Source organism: Ambystoma mexicanum, chromosome 10 (genome assembly GCF_040938575.1).
Source record: "Ambystoma mexicanum isolate Mex_15411 chromosome 10, UKY_AmexF1_1, whole genome shotgun sequence".
NCBI lineage: Eukaryota > Metazoa > Chordata > Amphibia > Caudata > Ambystomatidae > Ambystoma > Ambystoma mexicanum.
Genome location: NC_090932.1, coordinates 1,493,540,325 through 1,493,562,434, shown reverse-complemented (window position 1 = coordinate 1,493,562,434; position 22,110 = coordinate 1,493,540,325). Strand labels below are relative to the sequence as shown.

Sequence of the window (22,110 nt, the reverse complement as noted above, 5' to 3'; positions counted from 1 at the left end):
AGAAGTGAGGGAGGTGCCCGAAACTCCCTCTGCTTGGTCTCTTAAGAGACCCAAGTGCACTCTGGCGTGATTGGCTGGCTGACTGTCCAGCAAGGACAGCCACTCTGCTGGATGAGTGACAGCTAGGCTGGAATGAAAGTGAGAGAACGGTTTAAAAGGCGAGTCTCTTGGACTGGAAAGCGGAGTTGACCACTGGAACAAAAGAACCGAAGAAGAGCTGGAAGAGGACGGCTGCTGCAACTCCTTGATCGTTGGTTTGCCTGGTGAAGCCCTGCCGCAGGTCCAACTTGCCAAGTTCATCTCAACAGAGAAGCCCCTTCAAGGACGACTTCTTCCTTTGAGTTGGTGGGACAAATCAACCCCTAAGCCACCTCGATACAATTCTCAAGGCTGGTTAGGATTAACCAGGGAGAGGGACACCAGCTTGAGTGCTTGAATCTAAAACTACTGGAACCTAAGTGACTCCATCTTGTTTGCTTTTTCGACGAGTCCCCTGATGTCCTCCCTCTTGTCCCCACGACTGAGGCTCAGGAACAGTGAGATCTGCAGGAACTGCCAGGAACCAACAACTTCAGCTGCATTTGTTTCTTCATACTAAGTTACTGTGCCAACCCGATTGAGCACCACTCTCGTGGTGAAAGTTTGTGAAACTTTCCCAACTTGCAGGCCTAACCAACTTGTGACCCAACATATGATCCTTTTTCGCCTGAACTACTTCTGAGAGCATTTGCAAAGACTTTACCGTTTGATACCAGAACTACTCTTTCCTATCCAAAACACTAGCCCATTGACTTTGGCCTAAGCCTATTGACTTGAATTGAACTCTTCTGGTGAACTGAAAATATTTGCACTGTCTAACAAGTATATGTGGTCTATTCTACTTAGCTTGTCCTTTTTGCCCACTTCTAAGTAACCAAACTGCTATTTTTGCTCCTACTTCAGGGGAGCTCAAACTGTCTCAAAATCTTAGTTTTGTATTGAAGTGTATTGGTTTATAATATTAAGTTGCCTCCTTCTAGTGAAATGTTTTCTAAATGATTGTGTAATAAATTAATAAGTGTTTTTACCAAGAAACCTGGAGTATAAGTGTCTACCTGAACCACTATGATTGAAAGCTTTCTGTGTAACCTCTTGTACTGCTCACATTCGCTTTTGAGATGAGCCTGGCTGCTCAGTTCGCTAGCACAAACTGTGTGGTACAGACTTATACCAAAGGTTGGTTTGACTTGCACTTGTAGTCCTAATTGTATGGGGTGGTCCGAGAGGGTACTGCATACAATGTTGCCTAACAACCCCTCTAGGGAATTAAGGCCGTGAGTCTATCTTGCAAGGCTAACTAACTTTAATCTTTACAGAAAATGAGGATAGGGGCAGGGGGCAAAGTGCTCTGCCCCCACCCCTCCGACCAACATTGTTTTCCATGGCTGGCTCCTGCAGACTAATGGCAAGCAGGCGCCTTTATATACTCTTCAACTTGCCCACTGGATACCGGCAGAGCTCATCCAAAACCAGTTGTTCTTCCTTAAAAGGGATGCTGCAGTCTCCAGTGTTGCATTACCAGGTTACAAGCTACTTAACATACTGCTGCCTCTGCAGGAATACATTGTAGCTCTTGTTTAGCATCATTTTCTATATTATAATCATTCATATATAAACGCACCTTCCCACCATACTCTCCACTACCACTAATATTCTGCTTTTATCTGGACCAGTAATTCTAATTCCTAATACTCTGTCGTTTATTGAATCCTTTAGTCTGCATGGGTTTTTGATTCAGAAACAGCTGCTCGGCCACTTTGTGTGCTCTGCTGGAGCTAGCCGTGCCCCACGCAATGCCTGCGGTTTACTTTTAGCACAGGCTGCATGATATGATATGGCATTTATAACGCGTCTATACACAAGTCTTTCAAGGCGTGAGAATTCATGCTGGCTGAGAGCCTGCTTTATGATTGTACAATTACACAGAATAACATTTACACATTTTTCAAATAATGGTTGTATGCACCTTGTATTTGATACGATTTTCATTTAGTGGCTGGCCGTGCCTGTATGTGATTATATTTGTATGAAAAAAGCTTTGAGTGCTATAGTGCTTAGAAGGCTTGCCTAATTGTAAAGCACTTGAGGGGTGCAGGAAGGCACTAGCCAAGGCGCTAGCTCCTCCCCAACAAGGCTCTTGCAGTGTTTAGTCTTGTACACAAATTGCATTGTTAGGTGTAGGCCTTACGCCCACTATACAGGACTTTCAAATCTGGCTGTGTAGTACCACACTTTGGTAATATCCTCATCACTGGCCTGATCCACATTGTGATGGCCTTTACTACTAGCCTAGCACCCCAGCGACACTACCCCCCCCGGACCTCCTCCCCTCCCCCCCCACTGAGTATACCACCTGACAAACACCCAACTACCCCTGGACAGTGCGTAGGTTAGGGAAACACCTAACCCACCAACAAAAGGACAGACAGCACCCTAATAAAATCATTAGAGGAAACGCCAATACTCTCCTAGCACAAGACACTACTGACGACCACTTGTCCTGTTAATTCTACAATCGAGAACCAAAATGCCACGACACAAAAATGGACGCCGTCAAAGATAGCCTGTACATGCAACAGTGAACACAGACATACAAACCCAACTGTCCCCAGTAGAGGCGACATTGAATACAGAAAACATCCCTCCAAACAACGCTACCACCAGAACAAACCCTGTTAGAGAAAAACCGTTCTCTTACACCTTACTTTGTGAGAACCAGAGTCTCGATACCTCGATGACAGATACCTTGAGACAAATGAAGAATCACCCCAAATGACCGGAAAAAAGACGGGGGTACGCTAGAAGAGAGTGGGAAGACTACAACCCCCTCACTCCATTCATCATAAGAACAGAAGAGCACTATAGATATCCACAGCAGACCAATCAAGAAGACAACGTTCTATTAAACAACCCAACTACTAACTTGTCTGACCGATTCAATGAAGAAGCTTCCGCTGATCTTCAACCAATCGGCAACCCTAGAGAGACCACAATTGAACAGCCAAGCTACCAATCTAGCAGACCGCTTCAATGAAGAAGCAGCCGTCACTGATCTTAATCCAATCAACGTCCATACAGAAACACCCCAACTGAACATTTATAAACCAAAACAAGGTACAATTAATACAACCACACCCAAAAGATCCACTGCAATTTAATCGACGCAAGGTTGATGTCCAAACATGCCACCAAAATATACGGCCAACTGTGTAGTGGGGGTATCGGCATCCTTTTTATAACTGAAACATGCCTAGACGGCAGTTACAAGATCACCCTCAATAACTGCCTGCCAACTTCAAATGCATCCAAGCAAACAGAAAAACCAAAAGAGGGTGGGGTGGGGACACCTGGCTATCAAACTGGAAGAGCTGTTAAGCATAGATAAATGCTTATCCTACACCTATCAGTAAACCCCAAAACAAACCTAAAATTCATAATGATATACAGACCGCCAACATATGATGCAACTTTCATGGGTGCCTTTACAGAAGCAATCTCAACACTAGCCATAGCGCACAATCATCTGATCGTCCTTCGAGATTTCAATATCTGGTTCGATGAAGAAACCACAACCATACAAAAATCTGTAACCAGCCAACTAGCAGCAATGAATCTCAAAGGAGCAACCCATGCATCTGGGAACACACTTAACACAATTTTCGCCAATAAAAGAACTCATTACCACAGCACCCCCAATTCAAATACTCTGGAGCGACAGCCTAATCATTCCCTTTGTAATCACACTAACCATCCCAACAACCAAGCGACAAGACAAACTACTGATGACCATGAAAATGAATTGGAAAACCATAAACTCCAACCTAATTGAACTCCTGGAACTCAGCAAACCACAAGAACAATCGTGGAAGAAGCTGACCTAGGCAAAAAAGTTGTTCTACTCCCCAACTGGATCGCATCAACGATCGACAAAATCGCCAAAGAAAAACCTTTCACCCCCTCATGTAAAAGAGCAACCAAAATGGTTCACCCTGCTGCTGAGCGCCATGAAAAAAAAGAACCGAGAACTAGAATGGAGGACCACAAATGGCACGGGAAACCAATTTAAATTTCAACACATCCGCACCTACAAAAAGCAAAAATAAAATACAACCGAATCCTCACAGCACCAAACACCCAAAAAGAACTCTTCAAAATCATAAATGAAATAAAACAAATCCAACAGGCTGCAACAACACGCTAATACCATCGATGAAATTGTGCAATGACCTAGCATACCACTTCAAAAACAAAATCGTCACCAGCCACAAGCCATACAAAAGATACCATGTGATCGGACTATGGATCCCACCGACCCTCACAAGGAACGCCTGAACAAACTACGGAACTTCCCCCGAAATATCAGTTGAGACTTTCGTCAAACTGGTAAATCAAAGCAACAAAACTGGTTCTCCTGAGGATCCTTGCCCACCGCGCACATACAAATCAATCCTCGCACAAGGAACCCCGATGGAATACCACAGGAATGTTCTCAACCTTTCAATCTCAGGGAAAGTGCCACAATCCTTCAAATCAGCATACTTCAGAACTTCCCGTATACAGCTAAACTGCTCGAAACTTGCATATACAAAACAACCCAAGAATTTATAGAAGAGCACTGCCTACTAGACCAGGCGCAAGTTGGTTTCAGACCAATGAGAGGAACAGAATCAGCTCTCCTCTAAATATGGGATGACCTAAAAGCAAACGCAGACTCGGACAACAATAAGGCCTTGATACTTCTAGACCTCTTGGCGGCAGTCGACACAGTGAACCACGACATACTCATCACGAGGCTAAAAGGATTGGGAATAATAGACACCGCCCTACTGTGCATCAAATACTTTATAACAAACAGAACAGAAACTATATGGATGAAACATTTCAAATCCAACACAAGAGAATCCACATTCGGCTATCAATAAAACATCAAATCAAATTCAAATCGTTGTGCGTCACGCACAGAGCAATCCAGAACCAAGGTGTAGAATTTGTGAGACAAATTACACCCACATCACCCAACAAGAACGCTCGGATCAAGCAACGACATTCGCCTGGAACCAAAACCCTACAAGAGAAAGTGGATCCTCTGAGTTTTCTCTCACTTTGCAACAAAAATGGGTAACGAATAACCGAAGAATATACGCAACACAAGAAACCATCTAGTATTCAGGAAACTGCTCAAATCGTGACTCTTGACCGCATTAACTACAAGAAAGCCCAAAGGGGCACACACATACCTGGTAACAATGATGAGTGAAGACACTGATCCGGATCCCAACAATCTATCAACTACAAACAAGACACTCTACGACGTATCAAACCACAAACGGAGAGTTAGCCATAACAGGACACCATTGACTGATTACATAGTTAGACTGAGACGGAAGGTCAAGGACGATTCATCCATAGTACCCTGGCCCCAATCACGCCCAAGCCCAGCAGACCACCATCAATACAGACAGTGAGGTCATTGGGGGCAGCCAATCCAGAGCACGAACACCAGGGGGAGGGGGAACTAGACTTAACCAGCCCCTCCAACCTAAGATCCACAAAACACAACCAGGATCGCACCATGACTTCTAACCTATTGGTTAGATGGCCAAGAAACATAACCAGCTACTAAGCATACTCACAGGAATGCTACGTAAATATAAAACGAGCGGCTAGAACCAGGACATACAACCTACTAACCCAACTTCATATCTCTGCATACCTAATGCACCTAAAAACCCACATAACCATTTCTCGCCAATCAAACCGCACGCACTTTCCCCTCACCGCAACTGCAAACACATGTACTGTATCAACAGCACCAAGCAACAAGGTCTCGCTCTGATCCGTAACTTACACCAAAGTTCAGCGCAGGGTGGAAACCGAACTGAATCCGCCAACGGCACACCACTTCTCTCATTCTCCTACTCCCTCTTCACCTGACTAACCTAACCCCGCCCTCTTGTTACAGATCCACTTGTGGACCATTAAAAATACCTTTTTAACTTTATGCTTCTGCACATCATGGCCCCACAGCTCCTGCTGTACCAGCTGTCGCTTGCCAAGACTGGGTTGGCCCACGCCTCCATCGTGCATCTGGTAGCCATCTCTCGATGCACCCACTCGCCGGGCAGGCCATCCTTATGGTCCCACAGACTTGTCAAAGAATTCACAAAGGGTATTTTCAGATCCTTCCCTCCAGTGAAGGCCCCGGCGTTGTATCTCAATTTCGTTCTCAGCAGGCACATGGTGCCACCTTTTGAGCGGTTACATCAGGCTCCCCTGAAGTTTGTCTACGAAGACCGTGTTTGTGGTAGGGATCACCTCGGCCAGACACCCTTACCTGTCATTTCATGTTACGAGGGTGGTGCTTCGTACTCCTTTCTTTATGCCTAAGGTTCCGTCTGAATGCCACCTTAACAAACCCTTGTTGTTTCCAGTCTTCGGCCCAAATCCTGCTTCAGCTGCTGAGCGGTCACTGCATACGCTGGACGTTGCTCGTGCCTTAAAGTGCTTTGTGGCCCACACAAGTTTTTCTGAAGATTTCCTAACTTTTTTGATCTTTGGAACTGTGAATCAGGGGAATACCCTGTCGGAGGCATCCATATCCAGTTGATCTCCTGCTGCATCATGCACTGTCATTGTCTGGCCAACAGACCACTCCCGGGCCAGCCTAGAACCCACTCCACCAGAGCCATTGCTGAAACTACATTGTTTCTATGGGGTTCCCCTGCTGGATATTTGCAGGGGTGCTACGTGGAGGTCTACGGACACTTTCACAAGGTTCTTCTGTGTCAACGGATTCCAGGGAGAAGTCCAAAGTCTGTCAAGCGGTGCTACTCAACTTGTTTGAGTTGTTTCCAGAGGGCCACCTCCAATGGTTGTATATGTGGTTACTGATGTACAGTCTTATTCATGAGCATGTGAATCCATACCAGGAACAAGTTACTTACCTGTAACTGTTTCCCAGCATGGGGTCTGGCATGGATTCACATGCAGACCCTCCCAGCTGTGTCTCTTCCGAGTTCATACTGGCATCTTGTGTGGTTTGAATTTAACTTGTTCCTTACCTTGAATAGCTGCTGCCATTCTAAATATGTAACGATGAGTTTTGCTTACCCTGAACTTCTTGGTGCCTTTGTAAAACAGTCTTCGCTTTCTCACTTATCCCAGAGTTGCATTCAAACTAACTTTTCCTGTAATAGAAATAGTTTGAGTTTTCACCAATACGTTTTTATCTACAGCACTCTCTCTCCCTGGGTGCTTCGTCATTGCTACCCTAATATCAGGTGGTGCAGCCATATACTAAGAGTTGGAGTATCTGTACTGCCTACAGTATAGGTCTCCAGTATGGCGTCTGGCATAGATTCACATGCTCATGAATATTCCCCGTCAGGCCGGGAATCCTTGGTAAACGAAAAGTTTCAATTTTGTTAATAAACTGTCTTTCGCCTATAAACCAATCACTGAGCTCTGAGTCGTACTATCCGCAGCCAATGACTGCCCTCTCCCTAAGCCCCCTTCTCTGGCAGCCATCTTCAGATTTTTACCGAACGTTCAAGTGTTGGGAGTCATTGCGGTTTGCTCTTTGAGCTTCTGTGTTTTTTTCTTTTTGTGCTTTTTTTGGTAGGAAAACAGTTTTCGGTCAATCGAGCCAGTGTGCTCTATCGCTAGCCATCCGACTAACGAGGACCTGTTTTTTTGGCAACCTTCATCTCCCTTTAAGGGCAGAAATGGAGTGTCCTTGGAAGTTTCCAGAATCCCATCGGGCCTATTTGGCGCTGGATCATGTCGGAGAAGGACTGAGTTTACCTCTTTAAGCTGTGCACCAGCTGCGGTTTGCGGAATGTTTTCACGGACGACCAGCATTCCCACTGCCTGTATGGTCTACACCTGACACATAAAGAAGATTGGGAGATCTGCCGTGGCTTCTCCAAGCGCACGATGAAGGATAGACACGTCCGGCTGGCGGTGTGGCTCAAGGCCAGGGTCTCTACCCCAGGTGTTTCACAGGGGCATGCCTCATCAGGATCCAGCCAAGCAGAGCGGGCTTTGAAGTCCTTTGGGGGCACTCAATCTGTGTGGACCAAAGACCAGGCCAAGCACCGCTAGTCCGCTTCTGCCGGGGTCACCGCACAAGCGGGTCCCGCTACGGTCGGGGCGCGTTCGTCGTCTGCCTCGATCTCCAGCCACTACTCCAGCTCTTAATCCAAGAGGAAGTCAGCTACCCCAGAGAAGCTGCGAAAGTCCGAAACCGAAAGTCAAGCAGGACATGGTGTCAGACCTGCCTGTTAGCACATTTCTGAGAATTCTCCCTAATTCCCTTCTTCCTTGGAGACCCCAGCTCATGTTGCTGGACTTTAGGACTTTAAATTTCTAACCTGGAGAGTGAGACATTTTTCCCACTCATATATTTTTCTGTGATTTGGACTCTGTTTCTTTTGGCTTTGGAGTCTCCATGGGTATCATCTTTACATTGTGACACAAAACACCTTCAGTGCAGTGACAAAAGGAAGTCTTAGATGCAGTAAGACACCCATTGGTGCCATTTCTTGTTGGAAAGGTCCTTAAGATTTACTCTCTGCGCCAAGCCAGTTTTGGTCCCTTAGTTCGTTTTCTTTGGCGGGATTCAAGAGTGTAGCCTGCCTCTGGCTCCAGTATGTCTGGCAGGGGAAGTAAGTGAGGGAGGTACCCGAAACTCCCTGTGCTTAATCGCCTTGGTTACAGGAAGGCACCCAAAGGTGATTGGCCAGCTGGCTGTCCGGCAAGGACAGCCACCCTGCTGTGTGATTGACAGCTAGGCTGGAGTGAATGGGAGAAACCTTCATAAAAGGTGAGGCATTGTGGCTTGGAAGGCAGAGTTGACCACTGGACGAAGGAATCCAAAGGAGAACTTTGAAGAGACGCCTGCTGCCACTCCTGGTCCGTTGGTTTGCACGGTGAAGCCTTGCTGCTGTGCTGAAGCTCCGAATTCGCCTTGACTAGAGAAGCCCTGCAAGGATGACACCTTGCCCCGAATTTGTGGGATCAATCAACTCCAAAGTGAACTCGTTTGGACATCCTCTCGAAGTTGGCTGTACTTCCGCTGCTGGAACTGAACTGCCAGGGAAAGGAACACCAAATCGAGTGGAACGCTTTTAAGTCGGACCAGAGCGCCAGGAAGACTCCAGAATTCCGTGAAGCAGGAATGACCAAGCCTGAGCCACCTCAACAGAGCGCTGGACACCCGAAGCAAGCCAAGTCTGAAGTGGTGTCCGAGAAACGCAGTGTTATTTGCTCTCAGACGCGAGTAGCTGAAAGGCTGAAGTGCCACTGAATTGAAGTTTGCCCTGTGCTGTCGCCAATGGTACCGTTGTGTTGCAGGAGTCCCCAGAAGTCCTCCCTCTTGTCCTCACGACTGAGGCACAGGAACAAAAGGATCTGCAGAGCCACACACGAACAGAAGCCAGCTGGAACCATTTCTTCTAAGCAAAGGTACTGTACAGTCGAAGAGAATTTACCTCTTGTAGCCTTACTTGTTCTCAGTTGACTTGTCTTGGTTGCTCTTGTATAGTTGCTTGCATCTTCTACCCCTCCCAGCTTGTGGCCCTACATTGATTCTACTTTTTCTGCAAAGTCTTCTAAAACATTGCAAGACTTTAACTTACTTGCAATAAGTGCTTCAGCTCACCTTGACATTTGCCCAATTGACATTGGCTGGCCTGGCTGTTACACTCACCTGGCTCCCACAGGGGCGTCGTCGGACCCGGGCGGCTGCGGTCTCCACCAACGTGATGCATAGTGCAGAGATGACTGACTTGGCTGGCCCTCCTAATCTTGTCTGCTTGACCCATAGAAGTATTCTCCTGCAAGTGGAGAGATGGATTTAGCCACACGTGTCATTCAAGTGATGGCACCCCCCACAGTCCTCCCCACTAATCACCTCCAAAGTGCCCTCCCAGCAATCTCACCTTATAATCTTGAAAGATGAGCTCTCCATCTTGCATGGATTGCAGGGGCGCGTTGATGCCAGTTACTTCACTGGTTTGAAGGCATGGAGAGTTCAGCAGAGTATTGACTCTGAGGTTCCTGGCAAGGACCAGTAAGTATCAAGTATGTCCGATGTACATTCTTGTTCCCCCCCCCTTTCCTTCCTTGTCTTGCAGCTGAGTTCGTGAGAAGATGCTCTCGCTGGTAGCTGGTGGCGCTCAGGTAAGAGTCTGTATTACCCGACGCTGTCCGGTAAATGTTGCACGTGTTTAACGTTTTTTTCTCTTTGCAGGAGCGGCACATGAAGATGTGGAGAGTTCTGGAATAATGTCTCTGGTGGTAAATCGGGTAAGTCTATGGTTATGAGTTATATTTGTTGGTTTTCTCGGCTCACCTTGTTGTTTTCTTTTGTCCCCCAGGTGCCAGAGTTCTTCGAAGAAATGATGGAGGCAGTGCCGAATCGAAAGATGCTGCGAGGACTGGCGAGTATGGCGCGGCGCTGCAGCTGGAGATGCGACGCGTACTGAAATGATGTTCTTTCCAGGTCCGGGGGCGAGATGGATCCGGAATCAGGTAAGGAATTCAAAAATAGTTTTTCTAACCTTGTCCTTTTCTTTCCTCTTTGTTTTAGAAGCTCCAGATTCGAGGCGGGCGTGGCAGAAGACTGGATGCTGACTGCAGGCACGGTGAGCGTTATGCTGCTGGATGCAGAATATCGCAAAGCGTGTGCTGCTGTTCGGGTGTGGTTTAAATAGCCTCCAAAGTAGTTCCAGGTAAGAAGTTCCCGAGGACCATGCCAGAGTAAAAAAATAGTCCCTGTAATAAAATAGTCCCATCAAGGCCTCAAGTTGGCTTGGGCTCACTTGCAGCATGGTCTGCATCAGGTAAGTAAAGTCTGAGCCTGGCGCCTATGGTGCCAGGACTGATTTCTATGAGGAGCCTGGTGCCTAAGGCGCCAGGACTGAACACAAACCGCCCCCAGCCGGGGCTGTTGGGGTTTTAATAAGTATCTGGATGCCTGCTCCCGGAGCTGATGGGCTTGGTCCTGAAGCCCGGGGGTAGGCATCATGACACTGGCTCCCTGAATGACTCTTCTCTCCTCCGACTGGGTTGGTACTTTCCTTCCAGGAAAGGGTTAACTTACTTTGCATTTGGGGGGAGGGTTCAAAAGTACTTACCTGCTTAAGAATATTTGTGATCTCTTGTCTTATTCTAAAACCTCTTTACTTTGACACACATCTCCGTATTGATCTAAATGCGCCAGTGAAATATTAATGTCCAGTGTCCTAAGTCACCTGAGGGTGTAGGAAGGATCTGTGTGCCATCCCAAATGGATACTTGCTGATTTAGAGAACTAATAGTGTGTATTGTGAAGTGTATTTGTGTTACTATTAAATTGCCCCTTCTGAAGGCTTATTCAAACTGACTGTTAATAATTGTTTAATCAAACCTTCTGTGTAGGTTTCTTTGGATAGTTGTCACTGTGAATCTCTGTGTAACCACCCTACTGCTCACATTGACCCCTCTTGAGGTAAGCCTGGCGGCTCAGCCACACTACCAACCTGTGTAGTACAGACTTACACCAAAGGTTGGGTTCCTATTGTCCGGAGGTCAAGGTTGTTGTAGCTCACCCAAAGGGTACTGCACTAAATCTTGGCTAACAGACTGCAACTTGCGGACAGGCAGGCCCTTTCAGCAAGCAGCACTGCAAGTGACCATCACCACGGATTCCTCCTTGAGAAGGCTAGGGGGCTGCCTTGGACAATCACAGCGTACATGGAGTCTGGTTGTTTGAGGAGCAGGAGGCCCATATCAATTGGCTAAAGCTGAAAGCGATCTTGCTTCCTCGCAAAGCTTTTCTGCCTCTTATCAGTGGCAAGATGATACTCATTCAAACTGACAATTCCACCAGCATTCATTACATCAAAAAGCAGAGTGGCACCAGGTCCCCTCTTCTGTGCAGCCTAGCGATCAGCATTGGGGCGCGGGCCCTGGAGATTAACATTTAGTTGAGCGCAATCCACCTCCCTGGGGAGTCAAACTTGGAAGCGGACAGGATCAGCAGACAGGTAGCGGCCAATTACAAATTGCAATTGAACGATCGGGTCCTTCAGGGGATTTTCAGCAGATGTGGGGCAGGGCATCCTCAAGTGGATCTTTTTGCCACCTGGTACAACAAGAAGTGCCCTCAGTTTGCGTCTTGGCAGGGACAGGGCCCCAGCTCCCAGGGCGACGCATTGCAGTTACAGTGCAACAGCATGAACGCAAACATATTTCCTCCCACTCCCCTGGTTCACAGGGTGATCTGTAAGATAAGAGAATCGCGTCACCTCAGCATCATTCTGATAGCTCCTTGTTGGCCTGTGAGACCATGGTTCTCGGAGCTGCTCAGCCTCTCGTACAAGCCTCCCATTCACCTTCCATTGGGCCTGGCCCATCTTCTATCACAACAGGGAGGCAGGGTCATCCACCCCACTCTGCAGAAGTTAGCCCTCGCAGCATTGTTCCTGAGCAGGTCACACTAAAGCATCTGCTGCTGTCTGGGCTAACCTAGACATCATACAGTGCGCTAGGAGCAATGCTACTAGGAGCCAGCACAAAAGCAAATGGACTAGGTTTTGCCACTGGGCGGAATCCAAGGAGGTTGACCCGTTTACTTGCATGTTGGACAATGTGCTATCTTTTTCTGCACACCTTGCACACACAGGAGTGCAAATAGACGCATGCCGTACCTATCTGGCGGCCATAAGAGCCTACCGGAACTCGGAGGTTTTTTCTTCCTCCAACGCGATGGTTAAGCGACATCTGGCTAACTTCACCAGGCTCTACCCGCCTATCTAACCACACCTGGTGTGGGACCCAACTTAGTGTTGGGTGCCCTTGTGCACAAACCTTTTCAACCGATCGCGTCTGCGGACGTGAGAATAGTCCCCATCAAAACAGCTCTCTTGGTGGGTCTTGCGTCTGCATATAGGGTTAGCGAAATCCAGGCACTGGTGGCTTCAGAGCCTTACACTACTTTTCCCAGAGATAAAGTGGTCCTGAGAAAGCATCCCGTTCTTGCCTAAAGTAGTCTCTGCGTTCCACTTAAATGAGGTGTTGCCTACTTTCTTTGCAGGCCCTAATAATGATGCTCAAAGGGTCTTGCACTATCTAGATGACAGGACCAGGAGCTTCCGCAAGTCGGAGGCTCTTTGTCACCTTTGATGGGGGGAGGGGGGACATGGTTGGGTTATCGGGCTTCCAAGGCCTCTTTAGCAGGGTGGGTGGTTTTGTGGTTTTGACCATCAAAGAGGCCTATGAGGGGCAGCACAAGCCACTTCTAGCGAAAATGCATGCCCATGCTATCGGAGCCAAGGCCACAGGGATCGCATTCCAGAGACATGTCCCGTGGCAGGTCATCTGCAAGGTGGCCACATGGCCCACTCCTTCCGCCTTCTGTAAGCACTACTGTTTGGATGCTGGCTCTAGGTCAGATGCAGCTTTCGGAAAGGCAGTACTAGAACTTGTTTTCTTAAGGAGAATCACCTCTTCACCATGGGGCTACATTCAGTTGAAATCGCCCATGCAGTATGGAGGAAAGGGGACGGGACGTAGGAGTACTTAGAAGTTACTCACCGTAGTGACTAAATTACTCTTAGTCCCCTTTCCTCCATACATCCCACCATTCTCCCCCTATTAAAACTGGCGTCATTAGGCAATTGTCGACGTGTTAATGGGGACTGAGGAGTGGCGCCGGTGGATGGAGTCGGGAGTACATGATCCCTGGGCCGCACCCCTGTGCGCCTCTAAATATTTCTCGTCGAAAACTGTTCCATCTCTCGTCCCTAGCGAGGGACGCCCATGCAGTATGGGAGAAAGGGGTCTATGGATTAGGAGTACATTAGGCACTACGGTGAATAACTTATAATTTATTTGCCACAATATAATTTACTACAAAGCACTGCTCTAATGTTTCCAAAGCATGTCAGTTTATGGAATGTCCAATGGAAGGATAATCGATCTACCTTAACCAGAATAGATTTCTATCATAAATTCACAAGCTTTCAATTGTCTTGTCATCTGGTTGCAATCTTAGTTAAGTCTATCCGCCTCATTTCGGCCCTTTTGCCCTTAATGAGATGGAAAGACCGCAGGCTCTACTCCCGAAGACCTTTGTCAGATTCGTTGAGCATGGACTCCCGGAACCTTGTGATGGGACCTAGTAAAGTTGTCAGCTTTTTTTCTTACTTTTGTTGAGCGTCCTCTGTGCAGTCTCAAAATGTGCTCTAAAAATGGTGCAAGAAGTAAGCATTTATTGTGAACCATGTTGGCTGTATCTTTGAACTATTGGTATAGTGATGGAATGTATTTACCCTCTGGCATTACCCATTGACAGTATTTGATCTTTCTTGTGAAGACTTCAGATTTTAAGATTTAGGTCTGATTTCTTTCATGTTGAAATATAAAATTGTGCTAACTTTTTCTTTCCTTTATAGCAGCAGGACAATAAAAATCAATCAGCCGAATTATGGGAAAAACTGAATTTTGGAAACAAGGACCAAAATGTTAAATTTAGAAAGCTCATGGGCATTAAGGTAAATCCTATTTCATGGTTGCCTAATTGCGTTTCTTTCTGTAGACAAATGTTACTTGATTGTGTTTCATACTTTTCATTAGAGATTGTTTTAATCCCCTTAACTGTGGCCAACAGTTGTCCGTTCTTGAATATTGTCGCCCACAAGGAAATTAAAATGTTTCTATGATTTTTATATCCAGAGTGCTTTAAGTAATCTACAGTTGGGGCAGAAATTGTGTGTATACTTTAACTATAGTGTTGGCTGTAACAAGACTGGTGTCAACGCTAATCTGTGTGCTGCTCTGCCATTTTAAAGTCTTAGATTGAACTGCTCCTTTGTTTCATTTTTGAGTTTCTGTATGCTTTTAGTGTTTGGGATGGAAAGTACAATACCCATGGACTGACCTTTTAAAGCGGGTAACACTTTTTTGAGGGGATTGGGTCCTCCGACGTATTCCATATCTATGACAGGTAATGTCCACAGCTGTGCTGCTTCGGAAAATCTTTGGCTCCTGCGTCGATGTCGATGCGCCGTCCCCGAGGACCTCCTCCGACGGCCGATGTCACCCGATGTGATAAGTAGGACGCATGACGCCCATAGCCTCAGTTCCGTTTTTTCCGCGAACGTGTTCACTTCGTGAATCTCGGTACGCCTCGACTCGGAGATTGCTGTTTTCAATTCTCGGTTCGTTGAACCTGTTCGGTTTGTTGTGAAGACCTGTTCGTGGCAATGTCTTCATCTTCAACCCTGCGTCCGGGCTTCAAGAAATGCGGGGACTGTGGGTCCAAGATGTCGGTCACGGACTCGCACAACGCCTGCCTCTGGTGCCTCGGGGAGGCCCACGATACGGACAACTGTGTCGACTGCCAGTCGCTCACGTCAAAGGCCTTGCAGGAACGCAAGAAGCTGTCGGTAGGCTGGGTGTCTAAGCCCCGGAAGTCGAGGTCTGCAGGGCTTTCGACGGATGACTCGAGAGGCGACTCTCCGCGTCATCGTCGGAAGTCCAGTGGGTCTCCTTCCAGGAGTCGGTCTCGCCACTCCTCTGCCGCATTCCGCCACTCCTTCCGCATTCCCGGAAGCGCCGGCCTAGGTCGCCTTCCCCGTCCTCTTCCGAGGACTCCGCCCGTCGGCGGGTCGCTTATCCCTCCATGCAAGTGACACCAGAGGAATGGGCTTCCTTCGGGAAGCAGATGCTAGCGATTCTTCAATCGCAGGGCACCGGTCCGTCCGCGCCTTCGAGTGGGGTCGGTCGGCACCGGTCGAGAGACACCGCTCGTACGCCATCGGGCTCGGGTGGTCGGCACGGCTTGCGGGAGAGGTCCCGCTCGGACAAGGGTAGCCGTTGTCGCCATGCCCGTTCCTGGTCCCGGTCCTCAACGCGCTCAAGACTGCGTGATCCTGTGCCGTCTTCGAAGAAGATGCCGACGCCTGTGGTGCCGAGGTTGTCGACGATTTCTCTCGAGGCTCCGCCTCCGAGGGGGCCGTCGTCGCCTAGGTTGTCGAGACACGCTCGGAGCTCCGGCTTCGAGGCCTGTGTCGCCGCCGCCGATGCTGTCGGCGCTGCAGCTGACGTCGACGCCTTTTCTGTCGTCGCCGACTCGTTCGGCGCCCTCAACGCCTTTCGAGGCGGTGGTGTCGGAGGGGCCCCGTGGCACAGGGTTTGCCCCTAGAAAGGCTCTAGTTAAGGTCAGGCAGTGCTTTGGTCCCCAGAGGTCTTCCTCTCCCTGGAGTACATTTCTGAGGGTGATGAAGGCTCTGATGGCGGCTTGGTTCCGGTTACGGTTCCAGATGACCTTATCTCGGGCCATAGCCAGTTTGATGACCGGCAGTCACTGCATGATGCCAGTGGACTGGACACCTCTCCGGAGGTGGAGTTTTGTAGGCCGGAGCCTGGTACTCATGTAGATTATTCATATCGGCGCCTTATGTCTCAGGTTACCGAGTACTTGGGTTGGTCAGCTCCCCCAGGGGAGTTCGTTCAGGATGATCTCACGGACATCCTTTATCTCGGTCCACCCACTGACCCGGTTTTGCATTTTCATATGGCTCTGCAGAGAAGGGTGGCGGCGGCTTGGACTGCTCCGGAGAGTCTCCCGGCAGTGGGCAAGTCTTTGTCGCGAAAATACAGTCCAGCCAGTAGCGACCCCTGCTACTTGTCTAGGCACCCCACTCCGGAGAATTTGGTGGTGCAGGTGTCTACGGCCCCGGCAAAGCAGGTGTCGTATCCGACCATCCCTCCGGATAGGAACGACTAACGTTTTGACGGCTGGGCGAAGAAAGTGTTTTCTTCGGGGGGTATGGCGCTTCAGGCGGCCAACTCCATTTGTGCCTTGTCTCGTTTCACACACTCTGTGGAACTGTGTTGCATTGGCGGCTGAACATATTCCCGAAGGGGACGAACGGGATGGTTTCCTTGCTATGGTTCAGGATGGCAAGGATGCCATGTGTGAGGCCGTTCAGTCGGGTTTGGACTTGGCGGATTGGGTCAGCCGGTCCATGGCGGCGAGAACTGTAATGCGCAGGTTTGCGTGCTTGCGGAAGTTTGGGTTCTCTCCTGATGTGCAGTCCCGGCTCCTCCACATGCCCTTTGACGGTGAACATCTTTTTGGCAGCAAGGCTGACGAGAGCCTTGAGAGGTTGCAGACCTCCAAAGCTGCAGTGAAGTCGTTTGGCGCTGCAGTTCCCCAACCTCCGCCTTTTCGTCCTAGGGGACAGCAATCGAGGGGAGGTTCCTTTCGCTATTACTCGTCCTTCAGTAAAGCGAGGGGAGCTAGCAGTCAAAGAGGCCATCGTAAGAGTGCCAGAGGTGGAAATAAAGGTACTCGAGGTGCCAAGGCCACTCGGGCAGTTGCCTCTTTACCCTCAGGCAACACCGCAGCCGCTACCACTCAGTCATGAGGCCAGGTCCCATGGTTCGCCGGTTGGGGGAAGGCTGGCGCCGCATCTTGTAGAGTGGCAAGCCATTACTTCGGATGTGTGGGTTCTGGAGATCATAACCCATGGCTACTGTCTTCCTTTTCGGCAGAGGCCTCACGACAATCCACCAGGGAGCCTCTCTTTGAAGAGTCCGGATCCGCTCCTTGCACAGGAAATTCAAGCCATGCTGGAGAAAGGCGCCATAGAACTGGTGCCTGTAGCGGAGGGGAACAAGGGATGGTATTCCCCTTATTTTTTGATATCGAAGAAAGACGGGGGGGATTGAGACCCATCATGGACTTGCGCGGTTTGAACAAACTCCTCAGGAAGGACAAGTTCAAGATGATGACTTTCTCAAGTCCTCCAGGCCCTTCAACTTCAGGACTGGTTGGTGTCACTCAACCTCAAGGCTGCTTACTTCAATGTGCCGATCCATCCCAAGCACAAGAAGTACCTGAGGTTCGCGGTTGGCGACTCGCACTTTCAGTTTCGGGTCCTGCTGTTCGGATTGACCTCAGCCCCAAGGGTTTTCACCAAGCTCATGGTGGTGGTGGTGGCAGCGCATCTCAGGAAAGGGGGATTCACATCTACCCCTACCTGGACGATTGGTTGATCAGGGGGAGCTCTCCCGAGCAAGTCCTGGATCATCTGTCCATCACCTGACACTCCCTTCACAGGCTGGGCTTCTCCCTCAATTTAAAGAAGTCCCATTTGACACCAACACAGCGGCTCCAGTACATCGGAGCAGTGCTCGACACGTCCCTGGGGCTGTTTTCCTCCTCAGGTGAGGGCTCTTCACATTCAGCAGATTGTGAACAAGCTTCAACTTGCCCAGAATCTCCCAGCATCCGAGTTCTTGAGACTGCTTGGCCTCATGGCATCCTACATTCTTCTGGTGCCAGAGGCTCTTCTGCGGATGAGATCTTTGCAGTGGGCACTCAAGCTCCAGTGGTCTCAGTCCTCCGGCAGGCTGTCGGACCCTGTTCAGGTGCCGTCCTCGGTAGCCCGGGACCTTCTGTGGTGGGCCGTCGAGGGCAATCTGATGAAGGGGGCCCCATTTTGGCTGCCCTGTTCGGATGTGACGATCGTGACGGACGCATCCCTAAGGGGAGTTGGAGCCCATGCCAACGAGTTGACAGTCAGCGGTTGTTGGTCTCCGTCGGAGTCCAGACTCCACATCAATCTGTTGGAGCTGAGGGCCGTCAGACTAGCCCTGAAGGCTTTTCTGCCGACTGTGCGCGGAAGGAGTGTCCTAATTCTAACGGACAACACTGTGGCCATGCACTACCTCAACAAAAAGGGGAGGGGGGGGGCAGGGGTCACTTCCGCTGTGCAGGGAGGCGATGCAGCTCGAGTTCTGGGCCATCCAGCAGGAAGTTTCGATCTCGGCGGTTCATCTGGCCGGAGACAACGAGACGGCGGACGCTCTGAGCAGGCAGAGCACGATCTCTCACAAGTGGGAGCTGGCTCAGGAGATTCTCATGGAGATCTTCGCCCTTTGGGGTACCCCTCAAGTGGATCTCTTCGCCTCTAGTGTCAACCGGAAGTGCGAAAGGTTTTGCTTGCGGGAATTTCCTCCAAAAGGAGCCTTAGGAAACGCGTTCGTGGTGGAGTGGTCATTCCCACTGCTGAACGTGTTTCCTCCAGTCCCCGTTATCCCGCAAGTGCTGCGGAGGTTACGGAGGTTCGGTTCCCGGATGATCCTCATTTCTCCGGCGTGGGCCCGGAGGACGCGGTACCCGGACCTTCTCGACTTGTCCATCTGCCCTCCACGTCGTCTTCCCTACTGAGACAATCTGCTCTCACGGGAGGGGGGAGGGGTCAGGTTCTCCATCCAGAGGTCAGATCCCTCAATCTTCACGCTTGGCTTCTGAAAGGTTGAGGTATAAGGATTGGGACCTCCCTGAAGACGTGATGGAGGTGTTCCTTTCGGCCAGGCGGCCGGCAACTAAGTTTCTGTACCGTTGCCGTTGGAGAAAGTTCTGTGACTGGTGCAGAGTTAGGAATGTGGATCCTTTTGAATGTGACATTCCCATGGTTCTGTCTTTTTTGCTTTCTTTGTCCCACAGGGGCTTGCAAGTGGGGACCATTAAAGGTTACCTGGCGGCACTGTCCATATTTAAGCGATCGTCTGAAGAGTGTTCCTATTTTAAAATTCATTTAATTTTGCAGTTTTTGAAAGGGCTCACTAATGTGTTCCCTCCGTCACCCTTTCTGGTGCCAGGTTGGGATTTGAACCTTGTTCTTAAGTTACTTATGGGTGCTCCGTTTGAGTCTTTACATTCTTGCCCTTTGAGGCTGTTAACTCTGAAGACTGTGTTTTTGGTTGCGGTTACTTCCGCTCGCAGAGTGAGTGAGTTACAGGCACTTTCATTTAAGCGACCCTTCACTGTGTTTCATAAGGACAGGGTTGTCCTTAGAGTTCATCCTTTTCTTCCGAAGGTGGTTTCGGAATTTTAATTTGAGCCAGAAGGTTGTTCTTCCGGCGTTCTATCCTCCTCCACATCCTGGTAAGGAAGAGGAGAGGCTCCATAGGCTTGAGCCTAGGAGAGCGTTGAGCTTTTATATTTTGCGCATGTCCCGGGTCAGAGTGGACGATCAACTTTTCATTGGTTACGCTGGAAAGCGTTTGGGACAAGCTGTGACGAAACAGACTTTGTCTTGTTGGATTATTTAAGCTATCTCCGAGTGTTACCGCTTGGCGGGGAAGGATCCTCCGGCTGGCTTGCGGGCCCATTCTACCAGGGGAGCGGCTGCGTCTACTGCTCTGCAGAGGGGAGTTCCTATTCGTCACATCTGTGATGCAGCCACCTGGGCTTCAGTACATACTTTTGTACGTCACTACTCCCTTGATTCCATCAGAGGGCAAGATCTGGCCTTTGGCAAGGCAGTTCTCTATTCCGCAATTTGATTGGGCATGCTAAATTTGTATTCTAAATTCTTTCCCACCTCTTTGCTTGGTACTGCTTTGGGAGTCTGTCATAGATATGGAATACGTCGGAGGACCCAATCCCCTCGAAGAACAAGTTACTTTCTTACCTGGTAACGTTCTTTCGATGGGATGTTCCGACGACGTATTGCATATCGCTCCCTCCCTGCCTTCCGCGCTGCAGTATTTCTTTTGCGATTGCAGCTTGCGTTCCGCAAGGCCTTGTGTGTGTGTCTGGCAGAAAACTGGTGGCACACGTTCTGGGAAAAAATTAGAAATGAGGCTATGGGCGTTGTGCGTCCTACTTATCACATCGGGTGATGTCGGCCTTCGGAGGAGGTCCTTGGGGACGGCGCATCGACGACGCAGACGCCAAAGATTTTCCGAAGCAGCACAGCTGTGGACATTACCTGTCATAGATCTGGAATACGTCGTTGGACCATCCCATCGAAAGAACGTTACCAGGTAAGAAAGTAACTTTAATCTGCTTAGTCACATGCTGTGCATATGGTCCAACATCCAGTGGTAACCGTGAAGTATTGCATCTTGTCTTTTTGGGACTGAAAGGGGGCGTCGGCATAGGCGTGTCTATAACACTATCCCTATCGTGACGTGTAGTGTACCCAAAATCCCTCACGCGCCAAGGTCCCTTAGATTGTTTTTTTTTCCGCCCAGATAACTGGTCGCCCTATAGCAGAGCTCTTGCATAAGAGACATTTGTTTATCCTAAGCCGACTTGTCGGTTATTTCCCCCTGACACCCCCTTAAGTCTTTTCGACACCAAGACCTGTCTATGGCGGTGGATTTCGGCACCTACAATCCGGCGGCTGAAGCATCCACGTGGCCGGGCCTTCTGGCCGGCCTTTACAGTAGGGAGAGTGGGGTCGAGGTGGCCTTATTTCTGGCATGGCTTTCCTCTTTCCCCCTCTTTACCCTCTAGGTCTGGTCATCTTCCCCTTTTGCTATGGTAAGGACTCCTTTTAGGTTCTGCCCTAAGTGTAGGGTCAGATATCCGTGGAAGGACAAACTCGGGACGTGCAACTCCTGTCTCCCCTTAGATCATGACGAGAAGCGGTGTGCGGCCTGTAAACTCCTTTGGCCTAAGACCCTTAAAGAGCGCTGTGTAAAGCGGTGGGCCTTGTACGGTATGTCGTGGGTGGAACGTCCCGCCCCCCCACCGCCACACCTGCTGAAAGTGACGGGGGCACCTCCGATGACCAAACATCCGTTGCGGATGTGATTGACCTCGAGGCGGACACTTCTAGGACCGCCACGCCCGACACCGACCCTTTAAGGCCCAACTCACTTCAGGGACAACACCCGGCGACAGGGGCGTACAATTGCATTACATTAAACACACAACCCCTACACCTATTTCGACGGGTACGTCAAAAGGTGAAAGCGCAAGCAGGGCCGTCAAAAATTTCGGCGGATTCCTTGGATCATTCAGATCCAAAGCCTTCCCCGCATCCGCAGCAGCGTCTTGCGACTGGGCATTCCAAAACAAACAAGGGCGCTACCCCTAAATCAGGTTTACACATCGAAGCGTGGAAATCTGACGCTACGATGGTCCCGAAGGCTGCGGTAGGCCCAAAAATCACGACTAGGCCTCAAGGCAAAAAACCAACCGCTAGGCCCTGTAACGCCACAGAAGGCACTAAGTCTACCGATAGACCTCTGGACCCGCTAACTCACGCCGATTCAGCG

The 22,110-nt window shown here is 49.4% G+C and overlaps 1 protein-coding gene across 4 annotated transcripts in view; it reads left to right on the top strand.

Annotated features, from left to right (window-relative positions):
- Nucleotides 1-22,110, top strand: part of RSRC2 (arginine and serine rich coiled-coil 2) — a 373,088-nt gene that overhangs the window by 297,318 nt on the left and 53,660 nt on the right. For 3 of the 4 annotated variants that reach the window (XM_069619623.1, XM_069619624.1, XM_069619626.1), the window contains one exon: nucleotides 14,478-14,576. In XM_069619623.1, the coding sequence (XP_069475724.1) occupies nucleotides 14,478-14,576 (99 nt within the window). The remainder of the gene's footprint in view (nucleotides 1-14,477; nucleotides 14,577-22,110) is intronic. The other variant, XM_069619625.1, reaches the window with a different exon arrangement.